The sequence below is a fragment of the Maylandia zebra genome, linkage group LG9 (assembly GCF_041146795.1).
Source record: "Maylandia zebra isolate NMK-2024a linkage group LG9, Mzebra_GT3a, whole genome shotgun sequence".
NCBI lineage: Eukaryota > Metazoa > Chordata > Actinopteri > Cichliformes > Cichlidae > Maylandia > Maylandia zebra.
The window spans coordinates 27,129,088-27,155,744 of NC_135175.1; the positions used below are offsets into that span (position 1 = coordinate 27,129,088).

Below are 26,657 nucleotides of genomic sequence, written 5' to 3' on the forward strand. Positions count from 1 at the left end.
CAATTTGGTCCCAGAGAGATGAATATGTGATAAAATAAAATAAAAAATATCATAGAGCAATTTAATATCCACTGCACTTTAGTTTTAAAATTTGAAAAGGTTTCACCTAAGCTATCATGATGTATCATGTCTTTATTATAATTCTTTCTTTTTTGACACAGAAAAATCAAACTTGATAACATTGTTTTCTTCTTCTTTTTTTATTTATTTTTAAAAAAGGTACATAATACGTGAACCATTTCTAACTGGCATAGTCATTTCAATATGCAAAGCTTTCAATGGCAAAAGTCATCTATTTTGTACACTTAGACACAAATACCCTACGTTTCAAAGCTGAATTAAAAGAGATTTAAGCTTATTTTGTTTTTTAATTTATTTATGTACATACATCATAGATCATAGGCATAACTTGTGTAACTCACTGCTTTATAATCAATGCTATGCAGACTTAAAATAATATTACAATGGAGCTATGACAAAGGGCATAACAGTTTTAGAGTACTAGACACAAACTTCGTCAAGCTTTTAATACACAACACCAAATAATGAAGCAATGTTTTCAAAGGAGGATTATTAATTTCTTGAAAATACAAATTAAAGTAAAATAAAATAAGTAATTAAAAAGTAATTAAATTATGATCTGAAACAAATTAAAGAAATTTGTAATCACAACAAATAGTCAAGGTTCTCATAACAAGTCTTGTACAGAGCGCTTATAAGGTGACTGTAATACTCATGGGATAAAGAATTATTATGTTTTGTTTTGTCATTATTTTTTTATTATATTTTGGTTTCAAGCAAACAAGCAGCAGAAGAGTTTTTAGCAGAAGCTATCTAAGAGTGCTCACTTATGATAAACACAACTAGCTGCTTCTTAACTACGTCTACATGTTCAAAAGTATTTTTAAAATGGGGATTTTTCCACTTTTATGTTTAAACATGTCCGTCCACATAAAACAAAAAAACGTGTCATATACTGCCAGTACTATGCCAAAGTTAATCAGCAAACCGGAAGCTTGCAAAAATGGGGCATAAAAACGCAAGAAGACAAAATCTTAATTTTTCCTTGTCCACACTTAAGCAGAGTTTCTGAAAGGAGGGTTTTGAAAGCTCAGTTTTCAGTGACCTAAAATTCCATTTACATGTGGACAAAAGGTCAAAACATAAAGAAAAGCCTGTGCCATGGAGACAGGATGTACTGTACTAAACCATTAGATAACAAAATAGCGTGCATTAGCAGGATGTTAGCAATGTATGTACGACATTTACTCCCCTGGAACCCAAATTAATGGACTTTAGCATCATTTAAAATCTATACATACAATCAGTACAATAAATGTAGAAAAGTAAAATGAAATGGAATTTAGGGTTTGTTTAGAAGCTGGGTAAATATTTATTTTAGCTAATTAGCTCCAACTATCTTTGAAAACACTGCCTGGGGTTTATTTAACAAGTTAGACAAATGTAACTGTTTAGTTAAAATGTCATCAGTAGTAATAGAATAGCAATTAATTATTCACTCTTTAACACATTAGTTACTAAACTGGTAAGTGTACTGTTTGGGTCCAGTATTACAACCAAAGGTATATTTACGCCTGTCTCCTGGAAAATCTTGTTCTGCAGAGTCATTGCTAACATCGAGTCAATCCCCAAAGCACACAGATTGGAGTCATGATCCAGTTCCTCTGCACTTACATTGATTATTTCACTCACAATATTCCTCACATGTTCATATGTGGAAGAACTTGGGATTTTGGGTTTGTTATGTACTTCATCTTTGAGCTCCATTTCTACCAAAGGTAACAATCGCTTTCTGAGAGACCCATTTTGCGAAAGGACATGGATACTGAGATTTTTAAAGCTGAATTTGCATATTACCTGTTGGGGTCTGTTCATCAAAAGACTCTTTTTAAGTGTCTCGTGAACCTCACAAACATCCATTATCATCATCCCCTTTGCCTCTAGAAACTTTTGTAAATGATCTTTGTTCAGCAGGAGACCAAGGTTCAAAGGACCCCAGTTGATGGACTGTGCAGATAGGCCGAGATTTCGTCGATAATGGCAGAACAGGTCGAGGAAAGAATTGGCTGCACCATAGTTACATTGTGAGGCATTGCCAATGACTGATGAGATGGAAGAATAGCACACAAAAAAGTCCAGTTTGTTGTGCAGTGTTGCATAATGAAGATTTAGAGCACCACAAACTTTGGGCTGCAGCACCTTTCTGAAGAGAGACTCATCAAGAGATTCAATCAATGCATCGTGCAACACTGCAGCACTGTGAAACACTCCTTTGATAGGGCAACAAGGGAATGTTTCACCAATTTTTGAAATTGCATCAACTACCTGCATCATCACAGAAACATCACACTGGATGTTTATGATAGCAACCCTGTATCTTTTCTGGAGGAGATCCATTTCAAACTGTGTTTTATCAGAAGGTCTTCTTCTTGACAGAGTTGCAATACAAGCTCCACCATTGTGGGCCAAAAACTTAACTGTCTCAAGACCCAAACCAGACAGCCCACCGGTTACGATATAAGTACAACTTTGTTTAAAGAGTTGTCTAGGCATTGCAAACATAGGGATTTCAGATGCCAGGCTACACGATTCTTCATGGCCTAAAACTATTTGCTGCACTGTCTCTGTTGTGAAATAGGACTCAGGTTTTGTACGGGACCAGGACACTTTTGAGTCTGAATACAGATACAACTCCCTTCTTAGAGGTAGAGATCCTGTATCAAAGCCTAATGATTTTAACCAGTTGCAGATATTCCTGCTTCGTGCTTGTAGATAAGCTTTCTGGAGAACATAATCCACATTGAGTTTATGCACATGAATGTGTTCGCTCTTTGGAGTAAACAATCTGTCTGAGACTGAGGGTGGCATATGACTGCTAAACACGAAAATCATGTGTTTTTCAAGAGCCCCATTGTCATACATCTCCTGCCAAGCGGCATCAAATGGTGGCAAAAGAACGAATGCGTGACTCTCATCAAAACATGGAGGTTCTCCAGTGAAATGTGACTGAGAGGAAACACTCCAGCCTGACCTGGTTGCTGTGAGAGCCAGAACCTTCGTCAGAGCAGAGCCTGAGTTCGGGGAAACAATAGTCAACTTTCTGTGCTGCTTTTTATCTTCAAACAGTATGCTCTGCAAGATCTCCCATGCCAGTATGAAATAAGACACACATGGAGTCTCTTTTAGAAATGGAAATGTCTTAATGTTGTAGCACACTGCTTCAGGAATTACAATTTTTGAGGTGGCATGAACTGGGTAACATGACGCAATATGGTCTCCAACTCTCAGATTATTGACATTTTTCCCCACAGCTGTGACAATGCCACTGAAATCTAGAGCCAGAAGTCTGTGATTCAGTGATGTATGCTTGTTCCAGTACATTGCCTTACCAAAGATCAGTTGAGAAGTGGTCACAGGGAAGTAATCTGATGAATGCAGGCAAACACTGATTAGCTGAATTTCAGCTGTCTTCTCTTGGAGAGCTTTTCCATTAGTGTCACAGTGGGTGGCAGACAAATGGGCTATACTGTATGGATCAGTACTGTGTAGAACAAAGTCTCTTGGATTCACTGAATGTGTTTCACCATCAAACAAAGCTTTATCTGTCAATCTGGTCCGTGCCATTTTTGTTACTGCTGCCTTCCCTTTACTGATCCAAACCTCTTGGTGTCTGCAGGTGTTTATTACCTGAGCAAGTGTTTGTATGTTTTCACTGGTCACAGAAGCAAGGTCAATCAGCTGAAAAGAAAGATCTGCCAACTCTGCTGCACAAGCCCTTATCATACCAGAAAGTGCAAAACCAGGGCTGATATGATCCACACACATTTCTGATGATCTGTAAGTAATGACATGGACAGAGCATGAGCGTTTGCTCTCTTTCACAGCCAGAACAATATGGTGAAAAATCTCACAACAAGTCATCAAGCAGTCCAGCATCTTTTCAGATGAAAGATGAGTGAGGTTATCAACACCCCAAAGGAAGAGAATATTTTCCACATCCACTCTGCTGGTGAGACACTGGAGCACTAAATTTCGAACTTGGTATGCCTTCAAGTGCTCTTTGCTCTCCACAGTGATTGATTCTGGGTGCAAATATGGCTCAAGTCCTTTAGCAATACAGAGGTTATCTTCAAAAACAATTGCTCTTATTTTGCCATTTTGCAATTCTTCTTCAACAGCAACTGCTTCATTTTGGAAGAACAGTGACTGGGAAACATTTGAGCTGCAGCCCACGAATGAAATCCTGACCCCCTTAAGTTCCACTAATACGTTGCCCTCTCTTGTGGAAAAGCAACCGCACACATCAGTATAGTCAGGAGTTTCTTGAGTTGCTCGCAAGTACATAATCATTTCTTCCTGCAGTGGTGCTGATATGACTATATCTGTAATACCTGAAGGGAATCCCTGCTTGACTGTTAGCTGTCCCATTGCTAACATAGCAGTCATTTGCAGAAAATAGTCAAGCAGCACAGGATGAATAAAATAGTCATGAAGATGTTTCAGAAGATCACCAGGGACTTGAATTTCCATCACAGCTTCCTTGAATTCATCCCCAAAATGCACATCATCAAGCTGTTTGAAAAGAGGGCCATACTCAAATCCTGCTTGAGAAAGAATTGAATAGATCTCATTTCTCGTCCAAACCAACTTGCACCGTTGGAAGATCATTCGAGGACAAATGTTTGATTCCTCTAACAATGGCTTGATATCTTGATATGTGTACCTTCCAGAGGCATGCGTTGCATTAGAGGACTGTATTGCAAATGAGCCCTCCTTCTCTCCATGTTCTACTCTCACTTTCAGTTGTTGAGAGTGTGAGTTGAGTGTTAACACACTTTCAAATCTAACACTGAGATGGAGCTGGGTAATAGTTTTACGTGGCTTAAAACTTGCCATCACAGAGGCAAAAGCTAGTTCGACATAAAATGAACCCGGCACAATGGAAATGCTGTTGTTTTTATGCTCCCAAAGGTATGGCACGGTCTCTGAAGAGAGGTTGCTCATGAACTCTTTGTTATCCCTCTTTATCTGGGACATGAGTGTATGGGGAGTAAAGGAAGAATGCTCATCACCTTTCCGCACGGATTCAAAATTCAGGTCTTTCTTTGTGTTGTCAAACTGATAGACTGGAAGAGCTGTGGGCAATGTCTCCAAACCCCTGTATAGCTTATGCCAGTCCACGTTCATGCCAAGTTCAAATAGCTTTGCCACTGTTGAGAGGATTGTGCCATAATCCTTATCAGGGTTTGCGGTGGGAAGAACTACGGTATCATTGCCCAGGGTCTCACATATGTTCCTGTGGAGAGCCCTACGAGGTCCAATCTCCACAAAGACCACATTTCCCCTCGTCGACTTGTCTTTGATGGCAGCACGGAGCGTTTGTTCAAATAAAACAGGCTCTCGGATGTTCTTGGCCCAGTATGTGCCTGAGCTGAAATCACCATCTGAACATTTGTCTCCAGTCACTGTTGAAAACAGTTTGCACTCTATGTTGTTGGTATCTAAAACATCTATTCTTCTCTTAATGTCCTCTAATACTGGATCCATCATGTGGCTATGGTAGGCTGCTGGAACATCTAAGACATGAAGGAAGAGAGTTTCATCTTTAAAGATGCTCTTCAGCCTCTCATGGAGGGTGTCTATGGCATCAGCATCTCCTGACAGAGTGCAGGACTGAGGGCTGTTAAAAGCAGCTACACTAATTTTCCCAGTAAAGTTCGGAAGAATTTTTAATACCTTATCTACAGCCACATTGCCAACCACGAGCATTTTCCCTCCTTTGACTTTGCCCTGGAGAGTACTACGGTGGTACAACACCTTGACAGCATTGTCCAGAGACAAGAGACCTGAGCAGTGAGCAGCAGCAACCTCTCCAACTGAGTGGCCAAGCACGGCATCAGGTTTAATACCCCAGTGTTTCAAAAGAGTAGCAATGCTGACCTGAATCGCAAATAGAAGAGGTTGCACAACATTTGGCTCATTGAAATCATTGTTATCATGCTCACTAGAAAGCCATCTACTCATGCTGAAAGATCCATGACTCTGGAAGAGAGTCTCAATTTCTCTCACCTTATCACTGAAAACAGGAAGCTTACTCATTAGCTGCCTGCACATCCCCTTGTAGGCAATCCCATTTCCACAGAACACAAAGACTACCTGGATGTTAGACCTTACTGCCTGAACCTTAGCCTTCAGTGCAGACATTAACTGGTGTTCTAAATCTGAGAGAGAAGATATTAGGAAGGCCTTTCTATATTTGTGTTTGTAATGACTTCTTCTGCACGCTGAGGTGTATGAGAGTGCCTGCAAATCAACTGACTGGTTCCTGCAAAGTCTTTCATGGGTGTCACTGATGGACAGGCTTAATGATTTCTCAGACGCTGCAGATATGACAAAGACTTTTGTACAGTCTTTCGGTGTTGGAGAGGGAACTGTAGCATTTGTATACTGTCTTACAATTACATGTGCATTTGTACCCCCAAACCCAAAGCTGTTGATCCCAGCCACCCTTCCCATTGGCCCATTTGTCTCCCACCTAACAGATTTAGTTGGAATACTCAGATTCAAGGCTTTTACATCTATACTTGAACTATCTTCAGAGTAGAAAACTGAGGGAACAATAGTGCTGTACTTCATCATTAGCAGTACCTTAATGAGTCCAGCAACTCCAGCTGCAGATTCTGTGTGTCCAATGTTGCCCTTTAGAGACCCAATCAGAAGTGTCTCAGAACGAGTGGGTTTAGCAATGACATTCGAGATGCTTCCCGCTTCTATTGGGTCTCCAACAAGGGTTCCTGTCCCATGTGCCTCTATATATTGAACGTTCATGATGTCGGAGTTAGAGTAGATTCTTCTCAGCAGCTCCTCTTGCTGAACCATGGAGGGTTTGGTGATTGGAGTGACGGAGTGCCCATCTTGATTGACTGCTGTCTTGCTGATAACACCCCATATTTTGTTGCAGTCTCTTAAAGCCTTGACAAAGAAAGTCACATCATTAGAAGACTGGATAGTATCTCAATTATATAAAACTACTTGACACTAAAGATCAAATCATCAACCTACATGTTTCAAATGCTTGAGAAGTACTACACCACAGCCCTCTCCCCTGCCATAGCCATCTGCATGGGCGGAAAAAGGTTTGCTTGTTCCTTCAGGTGAGATCATGCTTGCCTGTTTGAGGGCAACAAATACCTTCGGCTCAATTATACAGCTAACTCCTCCACATAGTGCCATTTCACAGTCTCCTGGTTGAAAGAAAGGTCGTTAAATAATTAATTTGTATACATCATCCAATAGTTTATTTTTTTGGCAGCCAAGCATAAGTATATTACCATGCTTTATAGCCTGGCTGGCTACATGAAGAGCCACCAAAGATGATGAGCAGGCGCTGTCGATGGCAAAAGAAGGGCCAGTCAGATTGAAGGTGAAGGAAATCCTGTTGGCTGCAAGACTCATGGCCGTCCCAGTGCCATTGTAGTGGGTTATTGTGCCAGGGCTATTATTTCTGAGCATCTCATAATCCCTGTTCATAAGACCTGCAGCAGCACAGTCACAATCAAAACAGACTTAAAATTGCTGGATTTTTAAAATTGCTAAGGATTTTTAATGTATCATAGATGGTAGCAAGAGTACCTATGTAGACACCAGTTCTGGTTCCACTGATGCTTTCCATAGCTATTCCTGCATCTTCTAATGCCCTGTAGGTACACTGCAGCAGAAGTTTCTGCTGAGGGTCCATGAAGTCAGCCTCCGATTCAGTAATACCAAAAAACTTGTAATCAAACTCATTAAACCTAGAATATAAAATAAGTAGATCCATCATAATTCAAAAATTTCAAAGAAAAAAATAACTTAATTAAACTTTTATATCTTGTAGGTAACAAAGAAATAATACAGTTTACTAATCACTGGTCATTTGTAATTTATGTCACTTTGTTAGTAGTTTGTGTTATACACAATACTTTACAAATCCTGTATTGTGTCATAGCTAACAACAGACACTTCCATTTACATTCTGATGCAAAGCTGTTGTTGCATACAAATTTTATTAATGTTACTGTATTATGTTTTTGTTGACCTTTACCAAACATTTTTGTCATTGTGTTAAACCAAAAACAAAACAAGTCAAAAACAGGCCATTACTAACTTCAACTGTATCCACTTTTTTTTGTCCTGAAAGGCTTAGATTAAGCCTATTTCTGTCCTTTACTCTGAGGGCTGTGCACCACACAGCAGCTTTTAAGTGTGTTAATTGTTAACTAGCAGGCAAGGAGGCACTCAGGTCATACAAACTCAAAGGACAACCATGAGTTGTTTCCCATCCAGAAAATACAAAGTTTTACACCCACCAGGTTAAACTTCATAATTGTCCTTTAAGGTTTACAAATTGTAATCAATAAATTTGGTACATTTAACAATTTAACGATGTATCATAACTATAAGCTGCAGCTTTATGATCTCATCTAAACATAATATAACAATATAAGATAAAAGCACAATAAAAAATATATAAAATATATGAATAAAATAATATAATCTTTATAATGCTTGTTATGAATTATTATATTATGAACATTGTAAATATGAATATAAACATAACACATAACATTTTAAATTACAAGCCAACTAGCCATTAGTTTACAACGTAAACTCATAAATGTTACATCAAAGCTTACAAATGATTAGTAATTAACCAATTAATTGTGAATAAACAGTCTAATAATTTTATTACATTGTAATTACTGACTGCCAACAAACTAAAAGCAACAACATCAATAAGAATACTAACATTTCAGTTTCAATTATTTTTTTTTCGTTAACAACTTAATAACAAATTAACAATGAGTTTGCCATTTATTAAGAGTGGTTAAAACATTTTAAAACTCACCCTTCTATTAGGGCTGCTTTGGTTGTCTGTATCTTCCCAGGTTTGTTACCTTCTGCATCATACCAAAGAGTGGTGTCAAACCTTTCAGCTGGAATATCCACCACACAGCTCTTTCCCTCCAACAGAACCCTCCAGAATCTGTCCACCCCCTCACCTAAAATATAAAGTATCACAACAACCTGAGTATACATTATCTTAGAATTTCGACCTTTGGAGAAAAAAAAATGCAGATATTCAGTATTGCTTTAAATGGTGTCAAAATGAGGTTGTACCTCCGGGAAAATTGCATCCAATCCCAATAACAGCTATGTCATCATCAGCGTCCTCCATTGTTCCTTTGGGGCAATCATAAGATTGCTCTGAGAGCTTTTTTGAAAACACAAAATGAAATTTCAAGTTTCTTCATAGTAAATGTTTCGCACTGGTTGCTGCTTTTGGTCAGAACTAGTAGTGTTGCACCAGCCTTTTTAAATAGATGAAACAATAGGACAGTGTCTTAGTCTCTTAGCCTCTCCCCCAGAGTCACTTGGAACTTAAGACACTAATGGCAGGTTGAAGGTAATTTAACCGCAGCCATAATTAAGCCTTTGCTCCTGTTAACTGGCCAACAGAAGATGCAATGTTAGAAATGTGCCACTCAGTAGATTAAATAATCTGATTTGTCATTTTGTCTGCATTTCCAAAAGCATGATGTTCTTTGACACTGTGTAACATTAGAAAATACACTCATCAGCCACTTTAGTCTAGATTCAACAAGGTGCTGTAAACATTTGTCAATTTCACTGTGATATCACACATACTTAATGGTTTAAAGCACTATTTAAAATCTATAAACCATCACTAATATTGACCTGAAATTCCCATCAGTTCTTTGGAGTACTTTACAGTCTTTCAGCTGATTGGTTTAGTATTCTAGCTCTTACAAATATTTTGATTGAGGTTAATTTCCACTGTTTTCAGCTATGACAGATAACAGTGGAAAAGGCTTCAATAAACTCTGCTACCTGAATTATATTGAATTCTAAGCAATGTAGAGACATATATTAGATATTATTTGTTGTATATATTAATAATTAACTAAGGCCTTTTTATCAGTTTTATAAGGTGATGATGTGTTAATGCTACAACTTGTTTTAAGAACCACAAAACAAACAAACAAACAAACCCCAAAAGAAGAATCAGGGCTGATTTGTAAGAGGAATCTTTATTTGAGCTTTATGAAGGCTTTAATCTAAAGACACAAACAGAAGCACCAATGCATTTCTTTTACAAGCTTACAGTATATACACAACTTCTCATTTATCAGCTACAGCTGGTCTTACCTTTGGGCACTTCAATAAATAAGAACAAAGGAAAATAGATATGTATATGGTAAATGCAAGCATATTAAAAAAAAAAAAGAAAAAAAAAAAAAAAAGAAAACCTCTAACCTGAAGAGTTCAACAATGAACAGCAGTAGCACCTGTGCCTGGTCATAGCCAAAAGGTACTTTCCAGCTTAAGGTACTTTAAGGTCCCATTGTGATCACTGGTTAGTACAAATATGTGAGAAAAATCTGACGGCAAACAAATTCATATGAGACGAAATATGACCTTGGTGCATAAACCGCTGCTGAGGTTTTGTTTTTCTCTCCCTGTGAGAGCTGAGAAAGAAAAAAATGCCCTGAATGAAACCATCTTTGTGACTTTTTGGGGAGAACAAATAGTTATTTTCACACAGTTAAACTGAGATGATTTACAAATCACTGAAGGAAAGTAAATGATGAGACGTATCAAAGCGTTGATGATTGTTTCAGTGTCATCTTCACATTGACAATAAAAGGGATACAAACAAAACAAGGCCTCCCAAAGGCCTGTGCTTGATTGCACAGTTGTGCATATATATGTATGAGTCTACAACGCCTGCTGCTGCTGAGGTCTATAGTGGTCCAGTGATTTGCCCTCCAGCACCATCTGGATCTCTTTGGCGTCCAGAGTTTCATATGTTAGGAGGGCATCAGCCAGCTTCTTGTGCTCCTTACTGTAAGTCTTGAGGATATCCTTAGCACGTTCATATGAGTCCTAAATAAAAGAGAGAGAAAAAACATTTTGAGAAATAGAATAGAAAAAAATTCTAATTATTATTTTTAAATGACACATATTTTGCTCACCTTTAGTAAAGCTCTGACTTCCTGCTCAATGGCTGCTTGTGTTTCGGGGCTTTGCTTTGAAATGTCTCCATAGGTCATGACACCTAGCTGTAACAAACACATAACCAAGATGAATGAACAATGGGTCTACTCATGCATCGACCACTTGTAGCTAGTGATTACTGTAAAGCGAGTTACAAAGGGCTTTTCACTGAGCTGTGTGTAATTACACCCAATGACACAGTAATGTTAGAGACTGCAGTTTTTAGGTCCACTCCCCTCTTCTTCTTCTATTACAGATTTGTATTAACTTCAAGATTAATTCATTCAATACAGTTGCTGTAGATGTGCTACTGTGTTTTCTTTTAATATAACAAAGTTTGGCTGACATAAATTGACTGAGGACAATTGTTGTGTATGGCTTCATAACTTGTATCTTACTGTAAATAAAGACGTACGTCTGCAGCAGTATGTACAGTTAAAGCCCAGATCAGCACTGCTAAGTCCTTAAATGCTGATTGGAACAAAAAACAGACAACAAAACAAACAAACAAAAAAAAAAAAACCCCACAGGGATCATCTGCCACACAAGTCTAAATTCTCACCTTGTCACTCATGCCGAATCTGGTCACCATCAATTTTGCGATTTTGGTTGCACCATCAAAGTCGCTGGAGGCACCTGAAATGGTTAACAACGTTTTTTTGTCATCTTCCAAACAATCAGAGCGTAAGTCTAGAGACTAGTAATTTATAAGAACTTCTTCAAACCACACAAATTTATTTTCTTATGTTGATAAAAGCACACAAATAAGTGTATTTATACTTGGAAAAAAGAAAAATCCCAGGGTGTTAAATGGTAAATGGCCTGTATTTGTATAGTGCTTTACTTAATCCCCATGGACCCCAAAGCGCTTTACACTACATTCAGTCATCCAACCATTCACACACACATTCACGCACTGGCGATGGCAAGCTACATTGTAGCCACAGCTGCCCTGGGGCGCACTGACAGAGGCGAGGCTGCAGGACACTGGCGCCACCGGGCCCTCTGACCAAAAATCAGGTGTTAACCTGATAAACCTTTAAATGTTATAATCATAAAATACTATTCATAGCTCAAGCATTTTATATTTATGAATCATGTCCTACCAATCAGTCCCTCTGTGTTTCGTACCTGTGGTGATGTTATCGTTCCCAAAGATGAGCTCCTCTGCTACTCGGCCGCCCATGCTGACGTCCATCTGAGCCAGCAGCTGGGCTCGTGTCTCGCTCCAGCGGTCATTCTCTGGAAGCATCGACACCTAAAACACGGCACGGTTTATCAAAAAAAACCCAAAAAACCCCCAGCAGAAATACGTACAATACTGCAAAACTGTAACAAAAGCTCACATGGCCCAGAGTTGGTCCTCGAGGCATGATAGTAGCCTTATTGATGGGCATTGCATCTTTGGTGTAATAGGCAACAATGGCATGGCCGGACTCGTGGTATGCGGTAATGGTCTTATTCTTCTTGTCAATTTCAACACTCCGCCTCTCAGGGCCTGAAATGTGAAATGGAAACATAAAGAAATAATCATGATGGTGTTCCTGTCTCCTCACTTAATAATGTACAGGTGATCAGTGTAATGTGAAATGTAGTGCTGTGGGCTGCACCGTGATCACTCATTTACCCATGAGGATCTTGTCCTTAGCGAACTCCAGGTCCTTCATTGTGACCATCTCTTTCCCGTCCACTGCTGCCTTCAGGGCTGCCTGGTTGACCAGGTTCTCGAGCTCTGCCCCCGAGAAGCCCACTGTGCCTCGGGCAATAATCTCTGCATCAATGGCTGGGAAAGAACAAACAGTGTTTGTAAAGGTGATCAAAGACAATGGCGTCATTTAGAAAAATGGCAAACACAGGTTTCCTCTCAGGCTTAGCTCCAGCAGAGAAGGACAATAGGAGAAAAAAAGGATGAGATCTAAAGGTAGTTGGAGATATCCTTAATATTGTTGAATACTTTACACCCAGACCTACCTGGGTCTACTTTGATCTTGGAGAGGTACCAGTTGAGAATCTCTGTGCGGCCTTTCACATCAGGGCGAGGGACCGTCACCTGCATGTCAAACCTTCCTGGTCGAACCAGAGCGCTAAAGAGTGATGCAAAGCAGCAATAATTAGTACACAGAAGTTTATTCTGTTGAAGTTTTATTTAGGAGAACAAATACTACTTAAAACAATCGCAAAATGACACTCAAAACGTCTTACTAATATCTGTAAAACGAATGTGTTTCATCAGAAGCTGCATAACTGCACAATAACTACCTCTGATAGTAAATGCTAAAAAATGGTTTAATTTTACTGTCACTTTACAAAAAACTTAACATGTTTATGGCATACATAAAAAGCATTTCATCCTAAATGTTTACATACTTATCCAACGCTTCAGCAAAGTTTGTAGCACCAATAACAATGACTCCTTCATTTGGTTTAAATCTGTAAAAGAGCAAAACGAAACATTAGCAACTGTAAATTTAAGGTATCTACACCACTTATCACTCTATTCAGTTTAACTAACACTGACCCATCCATTTCAGCCAGCAGCTGGTTGATGGTTTGTCTGGAGTAAGGATGCATAGGGGACTCTATTCTCTTTCCACCTACGCTGTCCAGCTCATCAATGAAGATGACACAAGGAGCATTGGCTTTTGCCTCTTCTGCAAAACACAAAAATAGAGGTTATATTCGTTTTTAAAATACAATTTTAAGTGTAACTAAAATTTCTCACATCCAGTAAGCTTACTGAAAAGGTTCCTGATTCGGCTCGCACCAACGCCCACAAACATCTCATCAAACTCCGATCCGGAGGCGTAGTAAAAAGGAACATCGGCCTCTCCGGCCACGGCTCGTGCCAACAGAGTCTTTCCTGTGCCTGGGGGACCAACAAGCAGGATCCCTGAGGAGACCCAAACAGAAACGCATAAGAAAAAAAAACAAAAACAAAAAAACCCCACCCTATTCAATTCACTGAATTTTCTTAATGATCAGTAAAAAGTGATGAAAAGAATTAGCAGCATCGATACCTTTTGGCAGCTTTCCACCCAAAACGGTAAATTTCTGTGGGTTTTTCAGAAACTCAACAACATCTTGCAGTTCGCTCTTTGCCTCCTCCACTCCTTTGACATGCTCAAATGTCACATTCTTCATCTGGATGGGGTCGACTGCAGAGTCAAGACCGGATGTGGTGCGGAACCTCACTACGAGATCCCCAAAATAATCAGTTCAATAAATACATATTTGCAATGTCTGACAGAAACAGCTGCTTCCTGCAGCACACATTTATTTTCTACCAGTTATTCATAAAGCACGAACACAGTAATGAAATAAAAAATAGTTTGTATAGATATTTATATGTTAAAGCACAGTATCATGCACTAAAATAATCTGTCAAACCCTACATGCGCACTAGTACATTATTGTAATAAATACATAAATATATATATGAATATTTAAGCTGAAAATCTGGTGAACATTAAGTGAAACACTTCTTTTCTAATGCTTTTGCACCCTTGGAAGGTGTAAATCAGCAGGCAGTGTGCATATAGGATTACGATTTAATTTGAAAGCTTAAAGAATGAAGACTGAAACAAACCAGCATCAGAAAAGGGGCCTTTACCGGAGAGAAACGGGGTTCTTGAGAGGCCATAAATACCAATGAGGAGGAGGACCAAGAGGATCAACCTGGTTCTCCTCAGTGAGTCTGTAAAACATAACAGACAAAAAAACAAATCAGCCAATCTTCATCTTTGTACTCAGCTCAGCACTGCCACCAACTGTTATAATGAAAAACAGGTAACAGACTGTGTCTTTGTCTGGACCACATGCCTTGTGTTCTCTGAGTCAAAGCTTGAGACCTCATGAACCCCTCAGTGAAACCCGTCTTGAAAGCCTCCTGCTGGTTTTCTGGAAGGTTTTTTTGTTGTATCACTTGGTCCAAAGACTGCGCCTCGACTCCTTTTTCTTTCAGGAGCAATCCCTGAGAGGGAAAAAAGTAGACATGTAAATCTGCTTTCCCCCCTCTTTTAAATGTGTGCTTCAAATAGCAACTCAAAATCTGCAACGACTTGGTCAAGTTGTAGAACGAGCTAAAGGGTCAAAGTGCCGTAAATCCCGGACTACAGAGTGCACCTGATTAAAAGCCGCATGCTCTAATTTTAGAAAGAAAATCAATTTTGTACTTGTACAGGCCGCACCGGATTTTAAGCCGTATGCGTTGCACTTGTAATATGAGATATTTACACAGAAATATTACACGTGAGGATTTTTAACGTTTAATTTATTCCATAAGGTAACATAGACGTTATGATAACATACAAAAATACATACTGCAAATGCTTTTTTTTCCCTCGAACAGCGCCTGTAACATGGCTAATTTTAAGTATACGTACGTATCGGTAACACACAAATTACGTTGCTTATGTTTTTTTTTACAGAACAGTGCAAAAACAACATTACAACATCTCTTAACAACCGGTAAAAATAAATACCGTATATATACTACTTATCAATTTTATTGGTCTACTGTTACCAGGCAAAATATTTTTGGCCGCATGAAAGAAAATATGCATTAGCCGCACGTCAGTATAAGCCGCAGTGTTCACAGTGTGGGGAAAAAGTAGCAGCTTATGACCCGAAAACTACGGTATGTTGTTCATTCTAACTGCATAACTAACTGTGCAGTGTCCGAGAAATAATGCTTATTCAGTAAATACAGAATTTATGTTGGATTAACCAACAGTCTGTATTCATAACAGTGTAACAGATACATCAGTCGTGTGGTGGCATACCTTCATGAAGCCTGGAGTGTAGGCTTCAGATTCCACGGGACCGTCATAACCAGACTCCGCCCGTCTGGTCCTTGATCGAAGTGTCTTGAAACCGCGACTTTGGACCCATACTACACAGACAGAAAACATGTGACTATATGTCAAGTATCTTTAACCTTTTTCAGACATGGGGTATATAAGATTTCTGGCTTCTTCAGTCTGTTAAAATGACAGCTGTTTATCATAAGTAAGTCTAGCTGTGCTCTAATCGCATGTAACTACACTTTTGAAAATGTAATCATTGCCAGTGTCTTTAGCTGTGAAGACCAACTCATAACAAACAGAACCTGTTTGTTGTAAAGTGAAACTGAGTGTTAAGGACAGTGAAGGCCATCCAGTGGAGCCATTGATAGCCCCAAATTGCTTTTTCCGTCTTACTGCTATTGAAGGCCTAAACCAAGACTGCTTTTTGAGAGCTAAGCAACGTAACGAAGAGCATATACAGAACATATATATTGGACCTGTATAAATTGTAAGATTGTGTTTTGACTTTTCACTCAGGCATGAGGCCAAAAAAGCTCAGGTGCCTTCAGATAAATGGAAAGGAGTGCATGCCTGAAAGGGGCTTTAATGCCACTAAGTTTGTATAACGTCAGCTTCTTACCAGGCAAAAACTGTAGTTCTGAGCAAGCTTGTCTTAGTGGGCTGTGGTATTGTCTGTGGAATAATCGTGAGCCAAAAAGCCCCAAATTCCTGTGTGAGAACCCTGTGAGACAAATCGTACAAAAAGAGAAAAAAATCTCAAGGTCTGTTTCACATTAAAACATCTGGTTAAATAAATAAAGCTCGACTGAGCTGCTCACCGTGCTTGTTGTGAAAGAAGCTGTCTGCAGAAACGTGGCTCGTTCTCCATATCGAAGGAACAGCGGGAGGCTCTTCTGGTCCCGGTGTAGGCAGTAACCTGCTGACGAGCTCGTCCAGCTGACTCGCCCTGAGCTCGGACAGACCCAGATCCTTCAGACTCACACTGGGCTTTAAGTGAAGGACAGCAAAGGTAGGTCATCTACAACTCTAAGGTAGGGCTGGGCCATATCATACTGTTCACGGTAATACCAGTATAATGTTAGGCAATAATAAGAAAATGAAATATCGCGATAGAATATGGGTAAACGCAGGTGCGCAGTGCCTTTGTTCACATATTATGGTCGTGTCCAAATTCATGAGCTGCATCCTCCTGAGGCCGCATTTGTAGACCGATTACGTCACAGCGACGCGCCGAAGGCTGTCCAAATTCGTAGACTCCTTTGAATGCAGCCGACAAATGAGTCCTCCTTTTCCCCGAATTTGAAGGATGGGTTGGGTGTGTCCTTCATGGCCTACCATATCCCAGAATTCATAGCGTGGCCCAGCCAAACTCCAGTTTCCAACAATGGCGGCCGCTACTAAGTTTTAAAATTACTCTTACTAATCTTTCTGGGTCACAAAATAAACTTTTAACATATTTTCAGGCGAGAAAGTAGCTGTGTAAACATAAAATATCTGCTCGGTTTATCAAGATATCGCATATTTGCAAAAGTGCTTCGACGTTTTCGGAGACGTCTGCTACCCACCAGCTCGACAGCTAGCCGGGAGCTCGAGGGTTACTGATGCGGCCGAGAACGGCACAACTCCCGGCACATCATTTTCAGATCACCGCGGAGTTTCGCTGCTCGGGTTAAACGTGATATATAAGTCACTTAGACAACCTAAAAATGTTATTGTTGGGTTTTGTTTGTTCGTGAGTAAATCGGTTTGGCTGAGATTAAAGTTATTAGATTAGATTAGATAAAATAAAACTTTATTAATCCCCCGGGTGGGTTCCTCCTTGGTTTTTACACAGCTGACTAAACGTCAAACAGAAAACTGATTAAACAGAAGTATGAGACAGTCGAGAATTTACGCCAGTGTCCTGTTATATTTTAGATAGCAAGGAGCAGATGGCCGAGTTTATTAAACTCCACCGAGACAGCGGTGACGCAGATCTGAAGGCTGGACCGTCCAATTTCACGGCCGTTTACTTCCGGCCTACCCGACCTTCTGAGGACCTGGCCCACGTAGACTGCGAAGGCCGGGTCCTCAGGAGGATGCAGCCCATGAATTTGGACACGACATATATTATCATATCGTGATAAATACTTTTGGCCATATTGCCCTGCCCTACTCTATGGAGCAACTGATCACCTAAAAGTAAGTAAGTACATAAGTAAAGATGACACAGAAAAATAAATAAAAATGAGAAATAGTCACAATAAAAATGCAATAGCCTCCAGTCTTCAATCTCACCTGAGGAACAACCAACAAATTCTGAGCCTAGGATCTCAGACTGTGAGCAAGAGCGTGTTTAAGAAGAAGTTTAGATAGTGCTCTTTATTCTAAAATAAACTGAGAACAAATGTAAGGAGTATAAAACAGGAGTAACACAAGCTTGCTTACTAGGATATATCAGTCATAACATTTTCTCAAGTTCATCTGAGAAAACTATACCTTGCAATTTAGAAATACTCCTTAAATTGAAAAAACAAAACAGGTACGTCAAAGTAGATGTTCCATGTGAGTCAAAGCCCAGAGAGGAATCAAATATAACACCAAGATTATGAAGACTGGACTTAGCAGATAAGCAACACAATGAACTATAATCACAGCCTCTGTGTTTTTGGAATACATAGCAAAGTAATTACTGGAGATCCAGTAACTTATCCGGATAAACATTCAGTTAGGTTGGACAATCTATCCAGCTGATAAGGCTTGAAATTCAGCTGTATATGCATTTTACTGGCATGAAAATGATGAAGGTTTTCAGAAAAAAACAAATCTAATAATGCCAGCTAAAGGAAGAATGTAGAACGAAAGGCAATAATGGACCCAGGATTAAGCCTTGCACCTCACAGGTTAGAGAAACAGTGTTAAAGGAGAAGAATATATTCAACCTAACAGAGAAAGCCCAGTCAGATAAATATGAGGAAAACCTGTCTAATGCAGAGCCAGAGAAGAGTCCCAAACAGGTAAAATCTCTAACGAGGATGATGAGGGTTTTCTTTTTCCAATTTTGGTAACCAAGACTTTTAGTGTTAAGAGTAGTTCAATAGTTTACTCATAAACATACTTCCATAAAGTCGCCATCAACAGATCTGTGGTTTACCTCAGATAGTCCACTTTAACAAAACATGTACTATGTCACCATCAGCTACTATCCTCAGGAGATGGAGCTCACCTCTCTCAGAAATGAACTGTGCTCTGGACTGAAGTCTTTGTGAAGAGCCTGGATTGAAGCTGTGGCTGAATTCTTCAGAGAGTGGAGGGCATTGATGAGCTGGCTGAGAGGCACTATCATCTGGGAAGACACAAGAACAGCAGTAGCTTAAAACACTCTCATAGCACCTCACATTTTCTGCATGTACATTTAACGTTTCCCATTCTACTTGTTTTTTGTTTTTAAATGAGACTTCCAGGCGGAGACAGCGTGGTCAGGACTGTTATGTCAGTTTTATTCTGCACATAGAGTGGTTTGGCCCACATACGGCAGACGAGTTACGTAACCTCTACTCTTTGAATGATTTTTTTCAAATACTTTGTTTAAATTAACCTAAATTTTCCTTCACGTATCTCTGGGTAAAGTCACGACCGAAACCTCACATATCACGCTCGTCTCCGCACCGACACAGGGTGACAGCGTGACGTAAGCATAGGCTTATTCTAGAGTAATGTTCTTGCTAACACTAGGCGAGCTAAAGGGGAAAAGGGGGTCAAATAAGCAACAGGCAGCAGAGCTACATGTCGATATAACTCCCATAACAGTCCTAAAATAAACACTAACTTACAACTAAAGACTAAATTCACTCCGAGAAGAACACACATGAGCTAGCCAAGTCAATAAACCGCTATCTAGTCGGCTTACCTGCTGTGGTTGAAATGACGAAGACAGCGAAAACATTTTTGCCGATGGATGCTACAAAAACGGACTTTGGAGGGCTGGTTTGTAAGGACAGACCCTCTATATAACCCAAATGAATGCGTCCTCCCGAAAGGGGCGTCCTTTTGGTTTTCCTTGTTACACAACTTTCAACAGTTACACAACTTTTTTTTCAGCTAACAACGCCAAATGGATCCCCCGGCATCTGAGGTCAAACGGACTACAAAATGACGTAAAGAAGAACTACTACCGGGTGATGCTTGCATCATTGCGATTGTTTCATTGAACTCATTAAAATTAATTTATAATGCATAGAAATGACAAAATAAATCTTCACTTGCATCAGGTGCCTTACAGTAAAAAAAAAGCGTAGCAGTTATTATTAATTTTTCTATTTAATTTTCACGTTCTTCTCATTTTGGTCTGTTCGTGAGTGCCTGATCAAAATTTAAAAACAGTTTCCAAAATAATGGATTTCTGGTAAATAATTGTTTTAATTGTAATTAGACGGCCAAAATTAACTAGCGTCTAATTACACTACACAGGTTGTTCAAGTACAGGTTGTTCTTTTTCACGCAGGCGCTTTCTTGGACAACTAAGTGGGGTCCCCGTGAAAGATCTGCGGAATTCAAAATTTCAAAACAAACCAGAGAATCCGTTCTTTTGCAAGTGCGTGTTGTTTACTTTGAGCTGGCTGGCTTACACAGACGTAACCCTCATTTTAAAGCAGTTAAATAATGGACGCAGAGGAAGAGCATCGCTCGTGCGCCGACGTGAAATCTGTAGGTCATCACCCTAAACCGCCGTCTATCAACGATTTCGTCGTGCTGAAGCCCATCAGCCGCGGGGCTTTTGGCAAGGTCTACCTTGCACGTAAGAACTGCAACGCACGCTTATATGCCATTAAGGTTAGTGGGTTTTTAACCTGTGCTTATTCTAAATCATTAAAGGGAGATCTAGCCTACTTAAATGCACATTTCTTCTGCCTCATAGGTGATGAAGAAAGCCGATATGGTGGATAAAAACATGACAAACCAGCTGAAGGCAGAGCGAGATGCCCTCGCTTTGAGCAAAAGTCCCTTCGTGGTTCACCTGTTTTACTCCCTTCAAACAGCCACCAAGATCTATCTGGTAACGCCCAGAGATGAAAAAATAGACTCGCGTTAAACATGTTAATGACCCCGTTTATTAAGTCATTGTTTATGCTTACAGGTAATGGAATACCTCATTGGTGGAGATGTCAAATCTCTCCTTCATATCTATGGCTATTTTGACCAGGATATGGCTGTAAAATACATCTCAGAGGTCGCACTGGCTTTAGACTATCTCCATCGTCATGGTATAATTCACAGGTACTTTTACAGTGCATGCAAATCTTGCACTTTCATTCAATTTGATCGACGTCAATATGCATTTTTGAACTGTAACAATTTTTTTCCCAGAGATCTGAAGCCAGACAACATGCTCATATCCAACGAAGGCCACATTAAACTAACAGATTTTGGCCTTTCTAAAGTCAAGCTGGACAGAGGTTTGACTTCCCAGCAGCTTTTGCACATTGTAACCATCACCTTTAGAAATATTATTAATAGTTCCTTTACCTCTGTGCTTTCTATATTAGAGCTGAGTCTTATGGATATCCTCACTACCCCATCTTTGGCTAAACCCAAGAAGGATTATTCCCGCACGCCAGGCCAAGTCCTCTCTTTAATCAGCTCCCTTGGATTTGTAAGTGAATTCAAATCACTTCACATGCAGGAAAACAATCAGATGTGTTGTTTTGTGTGTGTGTGTGTGTGTGTGTGTGTGTGTGTGTGTGTGTGTGTGTGTGTGTGTTACATAATTCCTATTTTTTCCTTTATTCTGTTAAACACAGAATACACCAGCAGCAGAAGGCAAGCGTCACTGCAGCGCTACTGTGGTGTCCAGTCCCATGTCGTGCGGCAAAATAAAACCAAGGAATAAATCTCTTGATTCTCCTGTAATGAAGAAAATAGATCGCCTGTCTTCACCTGCTCGCTACCCTTGGAAACTGAGTATGTCATCAAGGACATTTTATTTTGGGGGGTTGATTTATTTATTTTCTTTTTGCCTACATTATGTTAGAAATTTTACTAAAAAGGGGAAATATTAAGGGTTCCCGTTAAATACATGCTTTAAAGTTGGTAACAAAATGGTTATCAATATACCATGAAGTTACAACATGAAAGCATATGATGCAGATTTTTAAGTGATAGGTCATTATTAGCTGATGCTGTCAGGCTATAGTAGACAGCCAAGAGCTATCCTCTTGGCATTTTGTCATTCTTTGTTCACGTGGAAAGACGAGTTATGCAGATAATGAAAATGTATGCTAATTTCGCCTTTATTCAGTTTTTTTCTTCTAAATTTTATCTGATAGGACCAAAGAGCAGCGTGTTTAGTCCTCATAATTTGACAAAAAATCTGACTCCCACATTGATGAAGACCAGGAGCAGGTTTCAGACGATGAGTGCAGGCAGCACTACTGACACTGACGGTGGCACCAGTCCACTGTGGGAGTGTGAGGAGGTAAGTGGATTTTCTTAATTCTTATTTTTATCCATGTGTAATTAAAGACCAATAAAGTTTTTTGGCTTGGAGTTTCCTGTTCATAAAGTGTCTCACTCACATTTCATTCCATATTGTGACTTTTTTTTTCTTCAGAAAGAGAATGAACACATGAATGACCAGAACGGGAGAGGGCGATCTGAGTTGAAGGTGCCCAAAGAGGACAGTCCGCCCACAAAACGGGACACTTTTTGCTTTTCTGATAAGGCCTCTTGCAGTCAATCAAAAAAGTCAAATGAAGCTCATCTTGTAGAAAATAAATCCCATACGAACAACCAGGAGTCTGTCTCCACAGCTCAGGAGAATGTTTGTCAATTAGCAGTTCCCTCATCTGTGAAGAGAACATTTTCAGATTTACAAAGAAGTCCAGGGACGCCAGAGATCCGAGCCAAAAAGAGAAACACAGACTACAAGAGGTTCTATGAGATTCCTGTGGAGACTGAGAGGTTTCACACTGGCTTGACTGGAACATTTTCCACCATCAAAATAGGCGACTTCATGGTCTCCACTGAAGGGATCGAGGCAACTGAAGAGCGGGTGCCGAAGCGCTCCAGTCCCGTTGCTGTAGCCAAAAGTCTGTTTTATGAACTGGAAGAGCCGGTGGAGGATATATTTGAAGGTGGAGCCAAAGACCTGTCACACACGAGTTTCATGTCACCACTTCCTGGGACAAGTGACATTTGTAGGAACCTGAGCATGGACTCTGACGGGTCTATGCACGAAATGTCTTTCACTATAGACAGCCATCCATCCCTCCAGCCAACCGAGCCTGTCAAACACAGGAATTCATTATCACCAGAGGAGGACAAAGAAAGTAAAGACTCCTTCTATACTGCATCACTACCAAAAACTCCTGTGGCCACTGTTGAAACACCTAAACTTGGTCATTTTCTGGAGAGAGATGAATCTCGCGGTTTCTTTGCGAACCGACTTCCCGAGCTCGCTTGCAGTGATGCGGAGTCCCCTTTATTCCTCAAGCCGCGAAATGTCGTGGCCTTCCGTAGTTATTGTAGCTCCATTAATCGGTCCAACGTGTCCGGGGTGTCCCGACTTAGCATTGGATCTGTGGAAGCTATGGACGTGTCCACAACGGCTTCTTATAACGTCGCATCTGGAGCTGCAACACCAGTGCAGAAGAGACCCAGCTCCAGTGGTTCTCTCTATCAGGTAGGCACGGAAGGATGAGGAATACAGCAGTCTGCATAGCCCCAGAAACGCAACCTGACGCTCTCATTGTTAAGACAGTACTTTTATTTTTGTGCTCAACTAGAGTAATTTTGCTTGTCTCACAATTTAAATCAATTGCTTTTTTATCTTATCAACTTCCTGTCCTCTGACTTTAAGTTGACTTTCTTCTAATTGGTTGCCCCTCTTTAACTGAAGTTCGAAGATCTTCTACATATCTGACAATGACAACCACTTTAATAAAGTTTGGCAGTCACAGGTTACATTTATGATTCAATAAATTATGTACATATTAATGAAATTAATGCTTTTGTTTCCTCAGACTCCTCAGCCCATGTCGACCTCTCATACCCCTTACAGGACTCCAAAGAGTGTCCGAAGGGGAGCACTGCCTGTTGAAAGAGTACCAATTTTAGGAACCCCTGACTATTTGGCTCCAGAGCTTCTTCTGGGAAAACCACATGGTAAGAGAGAGAAATCTTCAAAAGTTCTGTAACGATGACAAAGCCAAAGTCAGTCAGTCTCAGTCTTGTTTTAACTGAATAGTTTTCTTGACATTGTAGCTCTTGTGACAGGCACTCTCTTTTAGTTTCAGGAAGTGGTCAGTGTGGTAAGTTTTTAACATTAATGTTTCTTTGCAAGCGAGCTTGCATGTTCCCCGTCCTGCTAATACGCTGTAGGAAGTGAGCGGATTCCTGCCCCGTTTCCCTTTCCCCGCTGTTTCTGCCCTTTGGATCGGTGAACAAACTGTGGGCCTAATTAAAGGGGAAAGGGATGGTGGTTCAAGTGTGTGATTCTAAAGGTTAAAGCATTGGGTCTTTCAAGTCTCTTTTAACACCATTGTGCCAGCAGGGGAATCAGATTAGCTGTGGCTGATGTGCTTTTAATTTGGCAAAAAAAGATTTTCTTCTTTTTGTTCTTATAAATCTATAGAATTTGAGCAATTCTGACACACTGTCAATGCACAGTGGCACTGGCATCACACAAAATGTCATCTAATAATAACTTATTGATCTGCCATGCTGTTATTAATTCAAATGTTAACACATTGAGGGCAGTGTCGCCTGGCAGTTGCACAATGCCATTTTGTAGCTTGATCGCTGCTATTTGACTTCTGTGACATGGATTTATTTATCTATTGTCTTATTCGCTCAGTAGTAGAGACTTATAACTGTAATCATGGTTTTAAGTCTGTGCAGCTATCGAGAACTAAAAAATAAGTCTTGAGAAGCACAACGTTTGCAGGCACCCTGTTTGTTTTACCCTCAATTAACTCTGCCTGTTTTAATTGACATCAAATTTTAATACAAACCAATCCTAATGATTTGTTTTTAGGTTTTTGTATGTGAGAATGAAAGAATGTTTTCTTCCCCAGTACTCAGTATCTAACGTAGTCCCTGCTTTTGCCACTGCGGTGCAGTTAGTGTGCACTCTAACAGAAATCACAGGGAAAAGTGAGGCGTTTGAGGCCCACGGCTGTACAAAAATGTGACTATTCCTTCTTCTTTTGTTGTTGTTGTTGTCGTCGTCTACCCGGGCAGACTTCATGGTGGATTGGTGGGCGCTTGGTGTGTGTCTTTTCGAGTTCCTCACAGGTGTGCCGCCATTCAATGACGAGACGCCCCAGCTGGTCTTCCAGAATATTCTGAACAGAGGTGGGTTTGCTCTTCTCTTCCAACCCTCAAACACAAAACCATCTAAAATATGTAACTCATTAAGCTTCTTCTCGATTACCAACACGCCTACGTTACTATCAACTATTGTAGATATACCCTGGCCTGAGGGGGAGGAGGAGTTATCTGTAGACTCCAGGAATGCCATTGAAATCCTGCTGACCATGGACATGACAAAGCGCGCTGGCTTAAAAGGTAGAGACCACCTTTCAAAATAAAAGACCAAAAGAGAAAGAAACAATTGGCTTTATAAATAACTATCCCATGAAGTGAAAATTTCAACAGTATTTGTCATCCAAACAGAAATAAAGACATCAATAAAAATACAAATTATTATATTTTTTAAACATGAATAAATAAGGAAAAATGTAATATAAATACAGAAAATTCACCCCATTTTAGAACTGATTAACTTAACATAAAATACTTATACCGACTTTAGAAGTTGGAAGTTAATTTGGACCTATGTTCTCAAAAACAAAAGAAGAAGAAGAAATGGGCTGTTGTGTGTTTTGCTGTTTGTCATTTGCCTATATTTTCCATTAGAACTGAAGTGCCACCCCCTGTTTCACGGCCTGGACTGGGACAACCTGCAGAACCAGCCGATGCCTTTCATACCTCAACCAGACGACGAAACCGACACCTCTTACTTTGATGCGAGAAACAATGCTCAGCACATTGCCGTGTCCGGCTTCAGTCTTTAGAAGTTGTTCTCTCGCTCGAATGTATGATGCGAGAGTGATTTTTAAACACTTCAGACCATTACCTTGGATTTCTGCAAGTAAATGCGAGGTGAAGATGTGGATTAGGGTGGCTTTTCCGTTCGCTGTTGTAATATTGTTTTTAAAGAAAACATTTTACATTTGCGCAATCAAAAAGGGCCACTTAGCTACAAGAAATATATTTTTAATGTTAGCACTACTGCGTTGCATTACTCTACTAGCAAGGCATCCCTTTATCTGCTGCTTGATTTTGTTGTGATGAGGATGTTAAAGTTAATATGCTCCATTTTCTGCTGTACTGGTACAAATGTCATGTTTCAGTGTTGAAGAAAAACATATTCATAAATAATGTCTTATATACTGTGTAAATTTAGTGTAGCGTTGTTTCAAGACAAGACTGTTACTTTATCCCAGCAGGACTTCTTTTATGTAATGTTTCTAATTTTGATTGTTGTATCCGCTCAGTTTTCCACACTACTGGTTAATTCTTGCTACATGCACAATTTTATCTTAATTCTGAGGAAAAAAGAAATAAAACCTGTTTGTAACAAGATGTGTGCTTGAGTATTTTTGCAGAATTTTATTTGGAGAAAAATCTCAACTATACACTTCTTAAAGAAATTAAATGTGAAGGGAATACCAGGAGATGAGCAGTTACACAAGGTGGGCTGGACCAGGCCATAAAGTGGTATAAACCCAG

At 39.8% G+C, this 26,657-nt stretch overlaps 3 protein-coding genes across 6 annotated transcripts; 1 reads left to right on the forward strand and 2 right to left on the reverse strand.

Annotated features, from left to right (window-relative positions):
* Positions 1-314: 314 nt before the first annotated feature.
* pks1 (polyketide synthase 1) lies at positions 315-9,343 on the reverse strand. Its single transcript, XM_004552013.4, has 6 exons — positions 9,181-9,343; positions 8,909-9,062; positions 7,654-7,814; positions 7,353-7,556; positions 7,084-7,265; positions 315-6,993 (listed from the first exon to the last, which is right to left on the reverse strand). The coding sequence occupies exons 1-6, from the start codon at positions 9,236-9,238 to the stop codon at positions 1,513-1,515; spliced, it is 6,240 nt and encodes a 2,079-aa protein (XP_004552070.3). The 5' UTR covers positions 9,239-9,343; the 3' UTR covers positions 315-1,512.
* A 750-nt stretch (positions 9,344-10,093) lies between these two features.
* Positions 10,094-19,990, reverse strand: yme1l1a (YME1-like 1a). 2 transcript variants are annotated; one of them, XM_004551901.4, is made up of 18 exons: positions 19,774-19,990; positions 19,090-19,209; positions 16,703-16,871; positions 16,504-16,605; positions 15,861-15,970; positions 14,899-15,049; positions 14,690-14,773; positions 14,097-14,270; positions 13,817-13,969; positions 13,598-13,730; positions 13,447-13,509; positions 13,051-13,163; positions 12,707-12,862; positions 12,426-12,577; positions 12,211-12,337; positions 11,642-11,715; positions 11,058-11,144; positions 10,094-10,968 (listed from the first exon to the last, which is right to left on the reverse strand). In XM_004551901.4, exons 1-18 carry the CDS (start codon positions 19,807-19,809, stop codon positions 10,801-10,803), a joined length of 2,172 nt encoding a protein of 723 aa, XP_004551958.1. In that variant the 5' UTR covers positions 19,810-19,990; the 3' UTR covers positions 10,094-10,800. The 2 variants fall into 2 exon arrangements, with proteins under 2 accessions (XP_004551958.1, XP_004551957.1); XM_004551900.4 differs by having other exon boundaries at positions 14,666-14,773.
* A 68-nt stretch (positions 19,991-20,058) lies between these two features.
* On the forward strand, positions 20,059-26,510 carry mastl (microtubule associated serine/threonine kinase-like). 3 transcript variants are annotated; one of them, XM_076888271.1, is made up of 13 exons: positions 20,059-20,696; positions 20,782-20,919; positions 21,001-21,140; positions 21,231-21,319; positions 21,410-21,516; positions 21,665-21,824; positions 22,190-22,338; positions 22,474-23,544; positions 23,885-24,026; positions 24,152-24,172; positions 25,104-25,217; positions 25,329-25,430; positions 25,782-26,510. In XM_076888271.1, exons 1-13 carry the CDS (start codon positions 20,526-20,528, stop codon positions 25,937-25,939), a joined length of 2,562 nt encoding a protein of 853 aa, XP_076744386.1. In that variant the 5' UTR covers positions 20,059-20,525; the 3' UTR covers positions 25,940-26,510. The 3 variants fall into 3 exon arrangements, with proteins under 3 accessions (XP_076744386.1, XP_076744387.1, XP_076744388.1); XM_076888273.1 differs by having other exon boundaries at positions 20,528-20,661; XM_076888272.1 differs by lacking the exon at positions 24,152-24,172.
* Positions 26,511-26,657: the final 147 nt, after the last annotated feature.

What these genes read in the sequence shown, in the direction of transcription:
- pks1 (XM_004552013.4), bottom strand. Translation starts at nt 9,238, where the DNA reads ATGGAGGACGCTGATGATGACATAGCTGTTATTGGGATTGGATGCAAT. An exon ending in TGGATGCAATTTTCCCGGAG is followed by an intron (nt 9,063 to 9,180) that starts GTACAACCTCAT and finishes TTTATATTTTAG; the next exon opens with GTGAGGGGGTGGACAGATTC. An exon ending in CAGAACTGGTGTCTACATAG is followed by an intron (nt 7,557 to 7,653) that starts GTACTCTTGCTA and finishes GTGCTGCTGCAG; the next exon opens with GTCTTATGAACAGGGATTAT.
- yme1l1a (XM_004551900.4), bottom strand. Translation starts at nt 19,809, where the DNA reads ATGTTTTCGCTGTCTTCGTCATTTCAACCACAGCAG. An exon ending in CTGCTGGCTGAAATGGATGG is followed by an intron (nt 13,510 to 13,597) that starts GTCAGTGTTAGT and finishes GCTCTTTTACAG; the next exon opens with ATTTAAACCAAATGAAGGAG. An exon ending in GATTCGGCATGAGTGACAAG is followed by an intron (nt 11,145 to 11,641) that starts GTGAGAATTTAG and finishes TGTTTGTTACAG; the next exon opens with CTAGGTGTCATGACCTATGG.
- mastl (XM_076888271.1), top strand. Translation starts at nt 20,526, where the DNA reads ATGGACGCAGAGGAAGAGCATCGCTCGTGCGCCGACGTGAAATCTGTA. An exon ending in TCGCTACCCTTGGAAACTGA is followed by an intron (nt 21,825 to 22,189) that starts GTATGTCATCAA and finishes TTTATCTGATAG; the next exon opens with GACCAAAGAGCAGCGTGTTT. An exon ending in CACTGTGGGAGTGTGAGGAG is followed by an intron (nt 22,339 to 22,473) that starts GTAAGTGGATTT and finishes TTTTTTCTTCAG; the next exon opens with AAAGAGAATGAACACATGAA.